General features: G+C 44.1%; 1 protein-coding gene across 1 annotated transcript in view; it reads left to right on the forward strand.

Moving 5' to 3' along the window:
* LOC109926441 (fibroblast growth factor receptor 3-like) overlaps positions 1 to 17,120 on the forward strand; it is a 146,738-nt gene that overhangs the window by 88,427 nt on the left and 41,191 nt on the right. The window contains exons 5-7 of the mRNA XM_048603406.1: positions 6,623 to 6,792; positions 11,132 to 11,255; positions 16,680 to 16,951. Of these exons, the coding sequence (XP_048459363.1) occupies positions 6,623 to 6,792; positions 11,132 to 11,255; positions 16,680 to 16,951 (566 nt within the window). The remainder of the gene's footprint in view (positions 1 to 6,622; positions 6,793 to 11,131; positions 11,256 to 16,679; positions 16,952 to 17,120) is intronic.

Genomic DNA, 17,120 nt, shown 5'->3' on the forward strand with positions numbered 1-17,120 from the left:
CGTGACTGCGTGGTTTTCCTCCCTCAGTCCAAAGATGTGCAGGTTACATGGATTGGCCAAGCTAAATTGCCCATAGTGTCTAGGGATGTACAAGCTGGGTGGATTAATCATGGGAAATGCAGGGTTACAGGGATAGGATAGGGGATATGTCTGGGTGGGACACCCTGCAGGGAGTCGGTGTGGACCTGATGGGCTGAATGGCCTGCTTCCACACTGTAGGATTCTATGAATAAACTGACCTGCCATTCAGGTATTACTGAATTTCAGAGGTGTGTTCTTTGGGTGAGATATTAAACAAAGCCCTGTTTGGTTGTTCACATCAATGTAAGTAATCCCATGATCTAACTCGAAAAGGAAGAGGGGGAATTACAGAGCAGGTGAAGAATATAAAAGTGAAAAAAGTTTGAAGTAAGTCACAGATCCCCTGTGATTTGAGGATAATAATTAACTTGCCAGAGTCAACCCCAACTTCAAATGTTGGCTGAAAGAACTGCGGATGCTGTAAATCAGGAACAAAAACAGAAGTTGTTGGAAAAGCTCAGCAGGTCTGGTAGCAGCTGTGAAGAAGAAATCAGAGTTAACGTTTCGGTTCTGAGGAAGGGTCACTGGACCTGAAACGTTAACTCTGATTTTCTCTCCACAGGTGCTACCAGACCTGCTGAGCTTTTCCAGCAATTTCTATTTTTGTTTAAATGTTAGCCCCTCAGTCCACTACTGCTAAAGCTCCAACAACAAAAACAAAGTTGCTGGAAAAGCTCAGCAGGTCTGGCAGCATCTGTGAAGGAGAAAACAGAGTTAACGTTTCGGGTCCGGTGACGCTTCCTCAGAACTAAAGCTCCAGTTGCCTTCCTGCAACCCTCAAAGCCTGCTTTGCTTTTCAACTCCCAGCCCTCCAAGGTTGGCCTTTCGTCCATTTCGCTCTTAGATTCTGAAGATTGAGGTAAGTACGCTGTCAAGGTTCAGCAGTCAGGAGTCACGAAGGGAGGGCACTGTATTATTTCTGGTAGAAACTTGGCTGTGGAGCTCCATGTGAAAAGTACTTTCAAGGAATGTGTGGAATCTGCTGCCATTATTCACTGGTGAATTATTTCACAAAGGATTTCAACTCAGTTTGTAGCAGGCTGGCTTCATACATTATTTTATAAACACACTGATTCTTTTTTGCAAACGTTCTGTTCTGTTATTCTACTAGCAAAATCGCCATGTCTGTTAACAACAGCAAATTAAAATCCAGTCAACTTGTGGTAGCCTAGAAATATCAACTGCTCAGTGCCATCATACAGAAAGATGCAAGACGCAGCAAAGTGACTCAGAATAGTGGCTCTTATTTATAGCTAGCTCCTCCATCCCACACCAAACGACTGAATTAACCACGGCTCCCCTTTCCTGATATTAAGCCAAAGTGTTGGTTTGCCTCTGTCAGGTCCCTGGAGTTTGATAATTGCACCAGTGCTCAATGTCTACATTTGAACAGATGAAGGACAGTCAGTGTTCTGAAGCATCATGAGGCAATTAATTCAGGATTTCTGGGAACAAAATGGGTGGGAATTAAAGCAATTAGGAAGTCTTTCTTGTGGGCTGGCTTTCTCTAATTACTTAGAAATCGTTTTATTTAGGAGACCCTGAGAGGAGTCATGGCCTTGGAATCTGGTAACATGGGACCTGATTTATAAGCAGGATGCATGGATTTTACAGTGCAAGTGTAGAGTGTCCCTCTCTCTCTCTCTCTCTCTCTCTCCATATCAGCAATGGCTCCTCTGTAGGTATCCAGGATGACAGGATTCAGAGTTGAGACTGTTCACACTTCACTGTGACTACAACTTATATTCATTTAAAGGTGAAGTCACCATAGGGCTGCTCTCTCATTAGAGGGAGATGACTGGTAGTGGTTTTAACCTGGGAGTCAGGCAAGGGTTGAGGTTCATACAGCAAAACCTTCACAGTAACCTCAGCACGGATGGGAAACAACGCTGTTGTTGTCACGCTGTATTGTACACCAACCATCCAGCCAACTGAGCTAAGTAAACCCACCCTCATATTCACGGAGCATATTTAACATAGTAAAATGCCACATTTGCAGGAGTGTTATCAAACATAACGTGACTTATAAAGGAGATAATAGGGCAAGCTATCAAACACTTAATCAAAAAGATAGGGTTTAAGGACGCTCTTAAAACAAAGAGAGAGAGATGGAGAGGTCTAAGGAGAGAATCACAGAGCTTGTAGGAAGGAAATTTGCAGTTGACACAATAATTGGCTGTGTAGTTAATTGAGAAGGGGATAGCTGTTAAAGAAGTGGATAGCTATTAAGTGGGCGAAGAATTGACAAACGAACTTCAATCTGGAGGAGTATGAAGAAATGCATTTGGGAAGAACAAACAAAGCAAGGGAGTACACAATAAATGGGAGAATATTGAGAGGTGTAGAGGAAGTGACAGACTTTAGAATGCTTGCCCATTGATCCTTGAAGGTGGCGGGACAGGTAGCTAAAATGGTGCAGAAAACGTACGAAATACTTTCGTTTATCGAATGAGGTATTGATGACAAAGGGAGGACTGCAAACTGTGTAAAACACTGGTTAGCCCACAGCTTAGTAGCCATTAAGTTTATTTTTTCAAAAATTAAAACTGCCTTGAGTAGATTCAAACTCCATTTTAAGAAATCTGGGCTCTCAGAACCTAGGTTAGCTGAATTTATTTTGAGAAACTTTTGACTTTTGTAAATGTTTATCTTGCAAGTGCGGATGTCCCAAAATGCTACAGACCACCTTCCATGTAGCAACAAACACAAATACTTGACCTGCATTTTTGGAAATCATACGTGAAACAACAAGTGAAATGAGACTGAGCAATGTATGAATCGGGAGCAGGAGTAGGCCATTTCAACCCCATGAATCTGCTCTGCCACATTCAATAAACGCCAATCCATTTTCGCACCGAGCCCTGATAACCTTTTAGCTGGGATCTGCTATTCAGGTGATGGAAATTTGGAAGTAGTAACTGAGTTGTTGAGCTCGAGTCATAATCATTGGCTCAAGTTATTTTAGGCAGCTTGCCATGTTTCATCTTCAGTTCTCTACAACACATGCAAATATTCCTTACAGTGAGTACCCGATTAAACATGCACACACCTCCAATTCAGGACTGATGTAGTCCTTTCCCACAGCCCATAACCTTGTTCCCCACGGTCTTATAAATAGTTTTGTTCAGTGAAATTAAATCACTTTGTGTTGGCAGTCAGCAAGTTCTCTTGTCAGTCTTGAGGTCAGGAAGACAATGTTCTTGGCCATATCTGTCTGTGAAGAAACATCTCCCTCCCTGCAAATCTGTCAGCCAATATCTACGAAGTGCCAGAGGAAAATAAATGGCCCGCATTATTGGTTCGACTCTCTTGTGAAGGTTAACGGTGAGAACTGCTGCTGTGACCCAGTCTTGGCCTGTAGCAGCGAGCTTTGATTAAGCTCTCGCTGCTGGGAAAGTAAATTAGTTTAACATTGCTGTGCCGTGCCGGGTGAGAAATGATGGAGCCCAGCATTATATGACAGGAACACAATGTGTGAAGTGTTGCTCAGGCTGTGAGACAGGAATCTTCACCTCCCCCCACTGAAAACATCCCCAACCACCTAACAACCCTTCACATACCAGCAGCTAATAGAGACACAGGAGTAAGCAGCTATAATATTCAAAATGACCACACCACCACAACGCAGGCCAGAGTGACACAAAAGCAGAGTCTATATTTTGGAAGAGAAGAATCTCAGGCAACCAGGGGATGAAGGGAAAGGGAGGAATAATCATTCCAGAACCTAACATTAGCGATGTTATTTATTTCAGTTTTTTTTCCTCAATCGATCGCATTGTTTGCAGCCTCTGCAAAACCATGATGTGTTCTGTGAATGATCAATGAGGCTAGGGGTGACACGGCGGCTCATTGGTTAGCACTGCTGCCTCACAGCGCCAGGGACCTGGGTTTGATTCCACCCTTAGGCACCTGTCTGCATGGAGTTTGCACATTCTCCCCATGTCTGCGAGGGTTTTTTTCCCAGGTATTCCAGTTTCCTCCCACAGTCCAAAGATGTGCAGGTTAAGTGGATTAGCCATGGGAAATGCAGGGTTTCACAGATAGGATCATGGGGTGGGTCTGGGTGGAATGGTCGGTGCAGACTCAATAGGCTGAATGGCCTCTTTCTGTACCATAGGGATTCTAATGGTTTCTGCCCACCTTAAAAAGGCCACAGAGGAGCTCTGTGTTACCTGCAAACAAGTCGTCAGTTGTAATCTAAGTATGAGTAGTGGAGGCAGCTCCTGTATGATTGTTGAGGCCTATTTGGTCTAAGGTCCTATTTTAAAGGGCCTGTCTGTTGGATTTGCTTTCCTAGTTCCGGAGTGAACTTCACGCAGTTAGCTCAGAACACAAACAGGAAATTTCCTTCAGGTGGGCAGGAGCATACCCTGAAGCAATACATACAAGCCTTATTGTCAAGTGGGCACACAGTTAGCAAATGAGGCCACTCTAGTTTTGTTCCTCTAGTTTTCTCTCCGTCATCTCCTGAAGATATCAGAGTCAGAGTCACTCAGCAGAAAAACAGGCCCTTCAGCCCACTATGTCTATGCTGACCAATAAACACAAGCTTCCTGTTGGGAGCTCTGGGCTGAATGGAGATTCCATTGGTGTTGGAAGGGCTAGCCACACAAGAGGCTGTTAGGTTACAGACGCAACACAGTCCGTTCTGTATGATTCTCTTCAGTTTCATTTTAAATAACGTAATATGTCTGGCCCCTCCCAAAAATTTTGAAATCCATTCTTCTGCTGGCCTCTGGTCAGAAGACCAGCACTGTGCTGTTCTGAGCTATCGTGCTGCAATCATTTTCTTTTCCCATTGTAATTGCTCACTCCAGACACCAACAACAATCATTTGGCTCCGACCTTTTTCCGAGAACCATTCTTTAATGTTTCGGGTCCCAGTGCAGCAATTTGCCTGCTGTAGTTAGGCTGGTTTGATCATTGATAAGGGATAAGAATTTGGCAAACCTCCCTTAAAATTAGTGAATGTTGGAGTTGTCAGAACCTTGAAAACTTGCAAAATCAGTGGAGCCTGCTTTTTAAGTCTCCTGTCCGATGGTCAAGCTATCGAAATGGGATTGAGCCAAGGATTCAATGTGTGAATCATTCTTTTAAGCAGCAACACATGGCAACGTAGAAAACAGGAGCAGGAGTAGGCCATTCAGCCCTTTGATCGTGCTCCACCATTCCATGTGAGCATCCATTTCTGCTCCCCGTTCCCAGTTTCTCCCCATACCCATTGATCCCTCTAGCTCTAAGAATTATATCTAACCCCTTCTTGAAAATATTCAATGTTTCATCCTCACCGTCTTACTGTAGCAGGGAATTCCACAGGCTCACCGCTCTCTGGGTGAAGAAATTTCTCTTCATCTTCGTCCTAAATGGCCTAACTCCTCTCCTTAGCCTGTAACATTAGTCTGGACTCCACAGTCACTAGGAACATCCTTCCTGTGTTTACCCTGTCTAGTCGTGTTAGAACTTTAAAGGTTTCTATGAGATCTTCTCGTTCTTCTAAATTTCACTGAATATAGTCCAAACTGATCCAATTTCTCTTTGCATGTCAGTCCTGCCATCCCGAGAATCAGTCTAGTAAATCTTTATTGGACTCCCTACATAGCCAGAACATCCATTCAGGAGAGATAACGAAAGCAAAGCTACACACAACACTCCAAGTGTGGTCTCACCAAGGCCTCTTTCAACTGCAGCAGGACATCCATGTTCCCAGAATCCTCTGGGGACGTGGGCTCAAATCTCAACTTGGCAGATGAAATCAATAAAATCTGGAATAAAAGCTAGACAAATGGAGACCATGTGACTGATGGTTAACGTAAAAACTCACCCTTTAGAGAAAGTCTTTATCTGGTCTGGCCTACATATGACTCCAGACCTGGAGCAATGTTTTGACTGACAAATGGGTAATAAATATTCCATGGGTGAATAAAAATACACAAAAGCATAATTTGGTAGGTATTGAGAAAGCCTTTAAATTGAAGCACCCGTCCCTTGTATCATTTCTGTACATTCCTCTGCACTGTTGTCAAAGTAGTAACACAGCATCATTTTGGTGACCTCCATTTTTACAGTAGAGTATTTTAGAGTATAGGTTGCCTCAAGGTGTTTTCATATAGAAGAATCCAGGTTGGGAATAACAGAAAATATAGTTTTGTGAAGGATCCCTGGGGAGAAAGCAGAGACGTTTCTAAAATCTTTTGGAAGAATGGGCTCAGGGAACTGAAGATTCTATCACTAATGGTCAAGGGGCACAGAGGCCAGAGTCAGTGGGCCAAAGTGCAGAGGGGATGGTTGTCATGGCAATCCGCCAGTATGGGAGTGAGTGAAGAGTGTATCTTATTGCAGGCAGCACTGGACTTCACCGAGTGGAAGCCAAGAGTGCTAGAGAAGGTGGGTCTGGAGAGTAAGGGCTGCCAGAGAATTCCTTCTGCAACACTTTCTTTGTGATTCAATCCATGCAGCCTAAGTAACTGAGCTCTGCGTTACTGTGTAGTGTCAGCCGTCGATATAATCCATCATCATCTTTCTTATCTGTTGGTGTTTTCAGGAGCTCCGTACTGGGCCCGGCCGGACCGAATGGAGAAGAGACTTCATGCAGTGCCAGCGGCTAACACTGTTCGCTTCCGGTGCCCTGCCGCAGGAAACCCCACTCCCACCATCCACTGGCTGAAGAACGGCAAAGAATTCAAGGGCGAGCACCGCATCGGGGGCATCAAGGTGAGTGATTCCTCCTGAACAGCCTCATTGTGTCAGCCTTCAACCAATGGCAGTGCCTCTCCACCTCCGCTCCACCCCCACCCATCCCCCTACCCCCGACAAAGTCACAGTTGGTCATGTGACAAATGAGGCCAAAGGGCAAAGGTTTATCCAACGTTAGTCAGATCATTCCGGGTCCACAGCCTTGTCCTCGGACAAAGTTAGTTGCAAGAAGGAATCCTCCTCACTCAGGGACTATCTCGGGGGCCAGTAGCCGGTCGCACTGTCACAGTCAATGGGATGCTGGGTCATGTGGTGGAGTGAGCATTAAAACTGCGAGGCAGACCACAGGCTGCTGTACGTGGAACCTTTCAGCACATACCAGCTGACCACAGGGCGCCAGACCTTCAGAGAAATGTCAGATAAGATCTTCCATCAAAAACGTGGGAATCGTCCCAGAAACATTCCATCCCCGTCTGGTTGCCCAGAGTCTGACGTGCGGGCTTAGTGACTCCTGTCAATATTTTGACATGATTGGATGACACTCATTGTGATGGAGTTTGACTTTCCAACATGGGTGTGTAGAAGGGGCATCGTGCACTGAGTAAACAGTCTGTCAGGGCATCAGTCTGTACTGGGTCACCTCCCTACCGGAAGGATTTGATAGCACTAGAAGGGGTACAGAGGAGGTTCACCAGGATGTTGCTGATGATAGAAAAATTGAGCTATAAAGAGAGACTAGGTAGGTTTGGATTGTTTTCTTTACAGCAGAGAAGACTGAGGGGCGGACATGACTGAGGTGTATAGGATTATGAGGGGTATGGACAGGATGAGTAGACAGCAGCTGTTCCCGTTGATTAAGGTGTCAATCATGAGAGGGTATGGTTTCAGAGTAAGGGGCAGGAGATTCAGAGGAGATTTGGGAAAAAAAAATCTTTTTTCACTTACTGGGTGGTAGGAATCTGGAAAGCACTGTCTGAGAAGGTAACAGAGGCTGGAAATCTTACAACCTTTAAAAAATATTTGCATGAGTACTTCAAATATCAATACATTCAGAGGTATACAAGTGCAGGAAATTGGGATTAGCAGACTTTAAGTGATAGTATTGTCGGACTCGATGGGCCAAAGGGCTTTTTCAGCGCTGTATGAATCTATGGTCTCACTGCAGCAGATGAATCGTAAGGTAAAACTGAAGCACCAGCAGTTGGGATTGAGCTGCCCTTGTCTAAGTGAAACGAGGGTCCCTACAGTTTAGAGATCCCGTTTACTCTCTGCAGCTAATTCAATGTGGAACATTGTGGGCCTTCACTCCCATTTCACAATTAAAAATCCTGTTTCATGCTTTAAAACTGCCATCAGAAAGGAACAAAAGGGCCTTGCTTCCATTGTTGATTAGCAGATTGTGTGAAGTGAGCTTTAAGATATTAACGGATCTTTCACCCCAGTTCCAAGGCAATTGATCTAGTCCAAACCTTTACGAATAACCCTGGGCTCTTCTTCAGCTGGCCTAGAGGCTATGGCTGAATTAAGCTGGGGAGAGTACTCATTAACTGCATTTTCCTTTCTCTGACACAACGTGGGTTGGGATAGGAGTAGGTATTATGTGGTGAGGGGTCTCAGATAGGGAGGACACATTCCATGGGGTAGGAATCCCTCCCAGAACCCACCCTCTCCATTTATTCAAAAGTGACCAACTTCGAGAAGATAGGACAGGGTCGATGATAGCTCCATTCAGCAACATCCTGCTTTACCTTGTCATGGCCACCTTCAGTGATAGAGAAATCAGTCAATGTTCCCTCTTACTTCAGTGTTCTCCCCTGGAGATTGGAAAAGCCATGCAGACTCACTCCCCGTCCATTATTCCTGGTGAATAAGCTCACACCTTTTAAAGAACAGAAAATGGAAAAATAGCAAAAACACAACAGCCACTAAAAAGAATCACCCTTTTAGTTTTAGCTCTTAACCTAGTAAAGAAACTAAATTACCATGTACACTAACATTAAATACTCTTTGGTCTTGTTAAAATTATCTAAACATACTGCCTGTTCAATAGCATTGCACATAAACTAAAATGTCAGGTTGGTTTTCAGTCTAAAATTCCACTTTAAAGCAGCTTTCAAATCCTTTCAGGAATCTGCAATGTTTTATAATCCTTCTAAAGCCCATGTGACATTGCATGCTTAACCGCATGAATAAAAGGCTTGTTTTAATCCTTTACCAACCAAGAAAGCCAACAATTGTCCTGCAAACTGTAATAAATGTGTCCAAATGTGTTTCTGCTCTTTACTCCCTACTCTTTCTAAACAGCAGTACAAAGGTGCTAACTTTAATCCCTAATCGGGCTTTCCTGAATCTGCTGACTGTTTGCTGCGGTGCACGCCTCTGGGTGCTGATGGCTTACTAGTTTCCCTACCCAAATGGACAATCCTCATTTTTGAATCTAGACCTCTTGCGCTACTGGGCTATCGGTACTCACAGCCAAGTGTGGTTCTATCCATACCCATATGCCCCTTTCCACTAGGAAAACTGGATTGCAAACATGACTGTGGTAATGAAACAAAACCATACCAGAGCAAGTCCTATGGACTCCTGTCTCCGATGCCAGCAGTGTTTACTGAGGACGGGTAGAGATATTTGCAACTGCCACCTCTCCAGAAAGACTGAACTCTCATCCCCATTCCTCCCAACACCTCATGTAGTCAGTGTAAGTGACAACAAACCTTTGAGTCAGCTGAAATGGTCATTTGCTGCACTCACTTGTTTGACCATGTCCTCTGCAGCATTCAGGCATGAACTGTTCCTGAGAGCAGTTTTATATTGAGCGAGTGCTATCTATGTATTGTACTCCCTTAGTCAGTGACACTGTTTTAATGTATTTTCCCAGACCGCATGAACTTTTGGTGGGTCTCCAGTTAATGCTGAGAGCACAGTAATGGCTTCCTTCGCCTTCTGTTCAGCAATGGGACTCGTGGCTTTGAGCAGGAGCAATAAAAGGAAGAATAATAGATGGGGCAGTTAGGAATGTAACTGTTAACATTAATTTCAAGGGGGCTAGAATACAAGAGCGGAACTGTTCTGCTAAGTCTGTATAAGGTTCTTGTCAGACCGCATTTGGGATGTTGTGAGCAGTTTTGAGTCCTGTACCTAAGGAAGGATGTGCTGGTGTTGGAGGGGGTCAGAGGATGTTTACAAGAATGATCCTGGGGATGAAGGGCTTGTCATATGAGCAGCGGTTGAGGACTCTGGGGTCTGTACTTGGTGGAATTTAGAAATCTGAGTGGGGATCTGATTGAAACTTGCAGAATATTAAGAAGCCTGGACAGAGTGGATGTGGAGAAGATGTTTCCACTATTTGGAGAGACTAGGACCTGAGGGCACAGCTTCAGAATGAAGGGATAACCCTTTAGAGTTGAGATCAGGAGGAATTTCTTCAGCCGGAGGATGGTGAATCTGCAGAACTCATTGCCATAGAGGGCTGTGGAGGCCAAGTCATTGAATGTACTTAAGGCAGAGATAGATAGATTCTTGATTAGTAAAGGAATCCCGGGTTACGGGGGAAGGCAGGAGAATGGGGTTGAGAATCATATGTGCCATGATCAAATGGCAAAAAAGACTCGATGGGCTGAATGGCCTAATTCTGCTCCTGTATTTTATGGTCCAAAGGGAGGCTTTTTCCTGAAGGCTGGGTCTGGGACCACCATCAACTGTCCAATGCCTCAAAAAGCTCTTGAACTTCAAGAGTTTGCCTTTGCAAGAGATGGAAATCTGATAGGCAGCAGTCCTAAGGGTGGGCTAGCATGGATGGGGGCATTCAGTGGACAGTAATCCATCAGTGGGACCCAGAGAATGTTGGAGAAACTCAGCGGGCCTGGTGGCATTGACGGAGAGAGAAACAGAGTTAACGTTTCAAGTCCATTCATCTTCTGCCAAACTTCTGCAGAGACTTAATGGTGGCAGTGGGGGCTAGTGGCTGAACAATGGGGGAAGGGCATTGTCGCAGGTATGTGATGGAAATGGGAGGGAGGGGTTGTTGTGCTGGTAGGTTGAAAGCGGTGGTGTTTGTGATTGTAGGGGTTGGGGGGGAAGATGTATCATGTTGGCAAGGGTAAAGGAGGGTACCATGGCGATAGGATGGGACCGGGGTTATCATGGTGTGGTAGGGGGACAGTCTATCATGGGGTGGGAGGGAGGGGGGTAGTCTTGTCATGGGGACGCTAGCAGTAAGTTGGTGCTTTGCAAGTACGATCTTGATCCGCAGTTAGCTCTCTATTTCTATTAGAGAGGAGCGTTCAGAAAGCAGCAGGAATTCAGAGCCCTGGAGGAACCCACTGACCATCCTCTATCTGTTTCCTTTCTCTAGTTACGACACCAGCAGTGGAGTCTGGTCATGGAGAGTGTCGTCCCCTCAGACCGTGGCAACTACACATGCGTCGTCGAGAACAAATATGGCAGCATTAGCCACACCTACCAGCTGGACGTCCTCGGTAAGATGGCGCTTTTCAGACTGAGTGGGGGCTGCAAACGAGCGGTGGGTTGGAATCACAACTACAATATTAGGCCTGAGTCTGGTCAGAGTCATGGGTACATGTTCCAATCCCAGAAGTTTGTCTGGGTTGACACTCCCAAACAGCACTGAAGAGGTCACTCTATTTCGAAGAAGTGATGTTTCTCGGGTGAGATGTTAACCTGAGGTAGCACCTGCCTTTCAGGCAGCAAGACTGGTCATATATATCACTGTTATAGAGAGAGGAATAGGAAAATATATATATTATATATACACACATACATATGTATGTACATACATATATACACACACATATACACAATGCACACATTGGCTGCAGGACTTGCCTAACTCACAGTGTCTGAAAAGAATCTGTTGCTTGTAAAGTGCTTTCGGGATTCTGTGAGGATGTGACAAAGTGTTATATAAACACACGATCCTTCATTCTTTCTTTCTTGAGGCATTGTTTCTGTCATTGGCTAATACTTTCCTTTCCAATGGGCAGCCAAGGATGTTTCTGTAAAGTGACTAAACCTCAATAGTGATCTTGCCAGGGGACAACATCACAGCTATGCCTAACTCTGTCATTTGGACCACACCTAACCTTCCCGGAGTGAGCAGAGTAAGGGGGCCTTTGATTTTAGTTTCCACTTCTGAAACCAGAGGTGCACAGCCTTTTTATAGCACCTCTGTTGAGACAAGTTAACAGGGTGTGGATTATGAATAGAACTTGAACTTCTGAGCAAGATCTTCCAGCTGGCTTAATCAATGCCACCCATTCATTACTTGCACGCAAAGTCAGAATTGCCCCCAAGGATTGACATCAATGCTGAAATCAACCTTATTCTCTTTGTGGAGGCCAGTAAACACAAGGTACTGACAGTGACCTAACAGAAACAGCACCAGCTGCCAATCCTTTTAAAAAGAGTCTGGAGGAATATTGAGATGGGAACAATTTGGAGATTCTAGGAAGAGGAAAGTGCTGGGAAAACAGAGTACTGGATGGGGGAGGATGGATGGGAGGTTTGTTACTGTGGAAGGCAATAGGGCAGTGCTACTGAATGACCAAGATGGATGAATATTCTTAAAGTCTAGCTTGATTACCTTGGGGGAGCTGGGAGTATTTATTCAGGATTACCCCATGAGACATTAAATGGGATGAAGTGAGACCATAACATGAGACAGTATATGGTCTGTGAAAGGAGAGTACCCTGCGAACTGGGGGGGTACTTAATGATTGGAATTGAAGATGAAAGTAGAAGTTTTAAATTATGATGATTGTTATTGTGTAAAAAAAAACCCACAATAATTGCTTTTGTCTGTAACAACAACGATCTCTGGTACACTTAAAGGTAATTGTAGAAAATCCAATTGTAAAACTCTCCAGGGAATGGATAATAAATTGCTGAAGAATTGGTGGTCCATATCTACATCCGCTTGCATTGATTAGGGATTCAAATAGGATCACCTTTAGTAAGATGTCATTGTGCATTCAAACAAGCCCAATACCTCACAGTTAACCCATTGACTGCACAGAGAATATGAAGCCAAAGAGAAAAGGATTGAAAAGAGCCTTGGTTAATTGTCATTTAGAATTGAATTATGCATTTTCTCAACTAATTATCAGCTTTTGTTGAAATTTTTAATAAAATCAGGATCTTCTGTCAACTAAGTATTCCATTGTTGTCAGTGAAGTTCATATGTTTTATCAAGTATTAAAGCTGGAAGTAAATGCCGCAAACATTTCAACTACATGTTAGTCTTCAGAGAATGAAAGCCTTGCATTGAGGTGCTATCTTCAAGCTACAGGATATCCCAAAGCCCTTTTCAGCCAACAAAGTGTAGTCACTGCTGCATTGTAGGAAATGGTAGAGTCACTTGATACACAGCAAGCTCCCACAAACTGCAATGCGATAATGACCAGAAAATCTGTTTCACTGGACCCGAAATGTTAACTCTGTTTTTCCTTCACAGATGCTGCCAGACCTGCTGAGCTTTTCCCAGCAACTTCTGTTTTTGTTTCTGTTTCAGTAATGTTGGGCAGGGATAAATATTGACCAGGTCATTAGGGAGAACACATTTGCTCTTCTGCAAAGTGGTGCTGTGAGTTCTTTCACATCGACCCAAGATATCAGATGGGGTTTTGGAACACAGTACTTGGCTTTTGCCAAGTGGGTTGATATCAATCAGGACTCAGGGCTGCATTGAGGAAGGGAAAAACATCCAAGGTTCTTACTCCAGCTCACTGCCTGACAGCCCCAGTTGATTTTCAGGCACGTACTAAGGACAGGTAAGAGCAGATTCTGAGGAGGTAATGGTGAGGTTACAAAGGCTCAAATCCAGAGTTTTCTTTAGAATAGCTCACTGTTGGGGTGATCGTGTTAAATATAAATGGGTTGCAGTGGCGTTCACATATTAGTGAGTCAAATATCCAAGCTTCACGTTTGAGACATCTACCTGGGAGTGAGGAATGGCAGGGTGTATCACAGGATATTGGTGATTGGCTGAGTGGCAGGAGGATAAAAAGGATCATGGGAGCCAGGTTTTAACATTTATTCTGTCTAATAATCTCTGAGCATCATTAGTGTAACCACAGTGAGAGATGATCTTTAGTCTCCACTGTGCCCAAGAACTCAGGAACCTGCTGACCATTTGTAAGCATGACTGACCAAGGTCCATCCCTCACGGGCCTTGTGGAGGTGCTGGTGAACCTCTTACCAATTCAGATATGTAGGGAAAGTCTTGTTGTTTTAGCTGCTTTATATAACATGTTTATTCAGCATCTCATTAACGTTGGGAAAATGAGAAAAGAATTTATGATCCATGCTACTCCTTCATGTCTACATCTCCCTGATAAAAAAGACTTAATATTTAACATTCTGAAAATACATCAAAGGAGTAGCCAGACTTCATTGTAAAAATAATATGGCAGAATTGTGGATCATGCAGGAGTCTAATACTAACACTAGAAGCTGAATTTGGACCCAAACACTTCAGCTCCCTAATATATTCTTCCGGTTGGAGCTTGATTAAAAACTATGGTTATGCTGCTAACAGTGAAAAGAAGGTTGTGTGGTAACATTGGACACCGTAAAAGTTGATTTAAATTGAACGTAGTAAAAAGGGAATTAATATTTAAAATTACCTGTCACACTTGGTGAGATGCATGGTATGACATAATTAATTGCATCTTTAATCCAAAGTCACCTCTGTTGATAATTCCCACTTAACATTAACAGCAAATATTCAAAGCAATGTGGTTTGCCCTGTTGATTTGTTACATTACCTCATGCCAGCGTTAAATTTAAACCTTGCTTTATCTTGGGTCTTGCCTCTGTTGATCTCCATGGGAGCACCTTGCCAAATGTGCAGACTTCCCTCTGCTACTGTATATTGGCTCCGTTTAATGCAGTGTTTAATGGTCTGTTTAATGCAGTGGCCCAGCACAAGGTCCTTAAAACAAGGTGTCCTGATGCATGAGCCACTTGTAGTGAGCAACCACAATCACACTATACCTGTACTCTTGCTTTACTGTTCAACACCCATCGCTCTCAGCAACAAGCTACTAAACAAAATCAAGCATGTGTTTTGAGGAAGGGTCACCGGACCCAAAATATTAACTCTGATTTTTTCTTCACAGATGCTTCCAGGCCTTTCCAGCTTTTCCAGCAACTTCTGTTTTTGTTCCTGATGTACAGCATCCGCAGTTCTTTCGGTTTTTATCAAGCACCCCTTCATTTGAGTGAAGGAGAGTGTGCAGGCCCAGTACAACTTTCTAACCATTGAATAAAGTTGAGAATTTTATTAACAATTTCTGGAAGGGGTGCAGTTCAGACTGCCTGTCTTCTCTCTCAGATTGATGGTGTGACAGCAACCAAACCTTGAATAAGCTTGGACATTGAGAGCCTTAGGCTCACCATTTTTTTGGGAGTAACAACAATAACTTGCATTTACACTTGTATGAGACATTTTGGAGCCCTTTAACAAGAAGGAGAGGACAAGAACAGGAGAACAGGAAAGGACCAAGAGCACAGACTGAAGAACCAAAAGATAGATTTTGAAGGAAGAGGGAAAGCTGCTCAGTCAGGAGTGGTTTTGGTGATTAAAAGAGAAAATGCAAATGTGCAAATAAAACTGAAGCAGAAATGGAGCTTAGATGACTTAACTATCCAGTGGATCAGTGTTGTAGCAGTTGAAATCAGCTCCATTAGTGGCCTGGTCTTTTTTTTATATAATTTCACCCGTGATTTGTGAGCATCGCTGGCTGGCTGGTAAGAGGATTGATGGTCATAGAGGAAGGCTTTTAGAGGAGTCTTCAGGAAGGGGAGGGAAGCAGAGAGGTTTAAGGCGGGAAGTCAAGAGATTAGAGCCAAGATGGCCGAAGGGGAGAAGAAAGTCAAAGGTGCACAAGAGGCAGATGCTGGAGGAAAGTGCCATTCTCAAAGGGTTGTGGTTGTGGAGGAAGTTATACAGATAGATATACAAATTATTGCCTGTCCTTAATTGCTCTTGAGAAGGTGGTGGTGAGCTGCCTTCTTGAACCGCTGCAATCCATGTGCTGTAGGAAGACCCACAATGCACAGTAGGGAGAGAATTCCAGGATTTTGACCCAGCAGCTATGAAGGAACAGTGATATATTTCCAAGTCAGGATGGTGAGTGGCTTGGAGAGGAACTTGCGGGTAGTTGTGTTCCCATGTATCTGCTGCCCTTGTCCTTCTAAATGGAAGTGGTCGTGGGTTTGAAAGTGCTGTCTGAGGATCTTTACTGAATTTCTGCAGTGCATCTTGTAGATAGTGCACACTACTGCTGCTGAGTGTCAGTGGTGGAGAGAGTGGATGTTTGTGGAATCTGGTTGAGTGAAGAAAATATTCCTGAGAGTTTCATTCTCCTGGAATTGACCTGTGATTGTCTTCCTCAAGATCATGGTTTGAGCTCATAGTGCAGCAAGAGGACAGGGGAGGAAATGGTCAGATAGGCCAATTAACATTTCCAGTTCTATACTCATGATAACGCTGCCAGCAGTCTTTCTATATAGTGAGGAGAGAATGTCCATTCCGTTCCCTCCTCCAGTCGACCTTGCTTCCATCACCCTTTTCCTCATCTCAACAATCCTATATAACCCACATGCTGATTTTTTTTTTATTTGCTCATTGGATATGGGGCAATTCTGGGCTAAGCCAGCATTTATTGCCCATCCCTAATTGTCCAGAGGGTAGTTGAAAGTCAGCTGCATTGCTATGTGTCTGGAGTCACATGTAGGCCAGACCAGTTAAGGACCACAGCTATCCCTCGCGAAAGGATGTGAGTGGACCTATGGACGAATCTTGATAATCATTGTTCTATTCCAAATTGATGGTGTGCTCGTGACTTTGTTTTAACCTGAGATGTTTCCTTCGCTTTCAGAAAGGTCTCCACATCGGCCTATCCTCCAGGCTGGACTGCCTGCAAACCAGTCGGTGGTCGTGGGTAGTGATGTTGAATTCCACTGCAAGGTCTTCAGTGACGCACAGCCACATATCCAGTGGCTGAAGCACGTGGAGGTGAACGGCAGCAAACTGGGCCCGGATGGAGCTCCCTATGTCATGGTGCTGAAAGTAAGTGGCAGATTGATGCACAGTCCAACAGAGAAACATGACAGTCCCACTTGTCGGTATTCACAGACCCAAAGTGAAAATGTAATTATTAGCCACAAATGTTCAAGGGCGTCGACAGTGACTTGCATTTCCATAGCACCTTTAACATGAAAAGAAATCCCCGTGTGCGCCACACGAGCATCAAAAGACAGGGAGCTAACAAAAAAGGAGCTGGTAAGAGGATTCGAGACAACAAGGTGCAGAGCTGGAT

The sequence above is a fragment of the Rhincodon typus genome, chromosome 1 (assembly GCF_021869965.1).
Source record: "Rhincodon typus isolate 14 chromosome 1, sRhiTyp1.1, whole genome shotgun sequence".
NCBI classification, from domain to species: Eukaryota; Metazoa; Chordata; class Chondrichthyes; order Orectolobiformes; family Rhincodontidae; genus Rhincodon; species Rhincodon typus.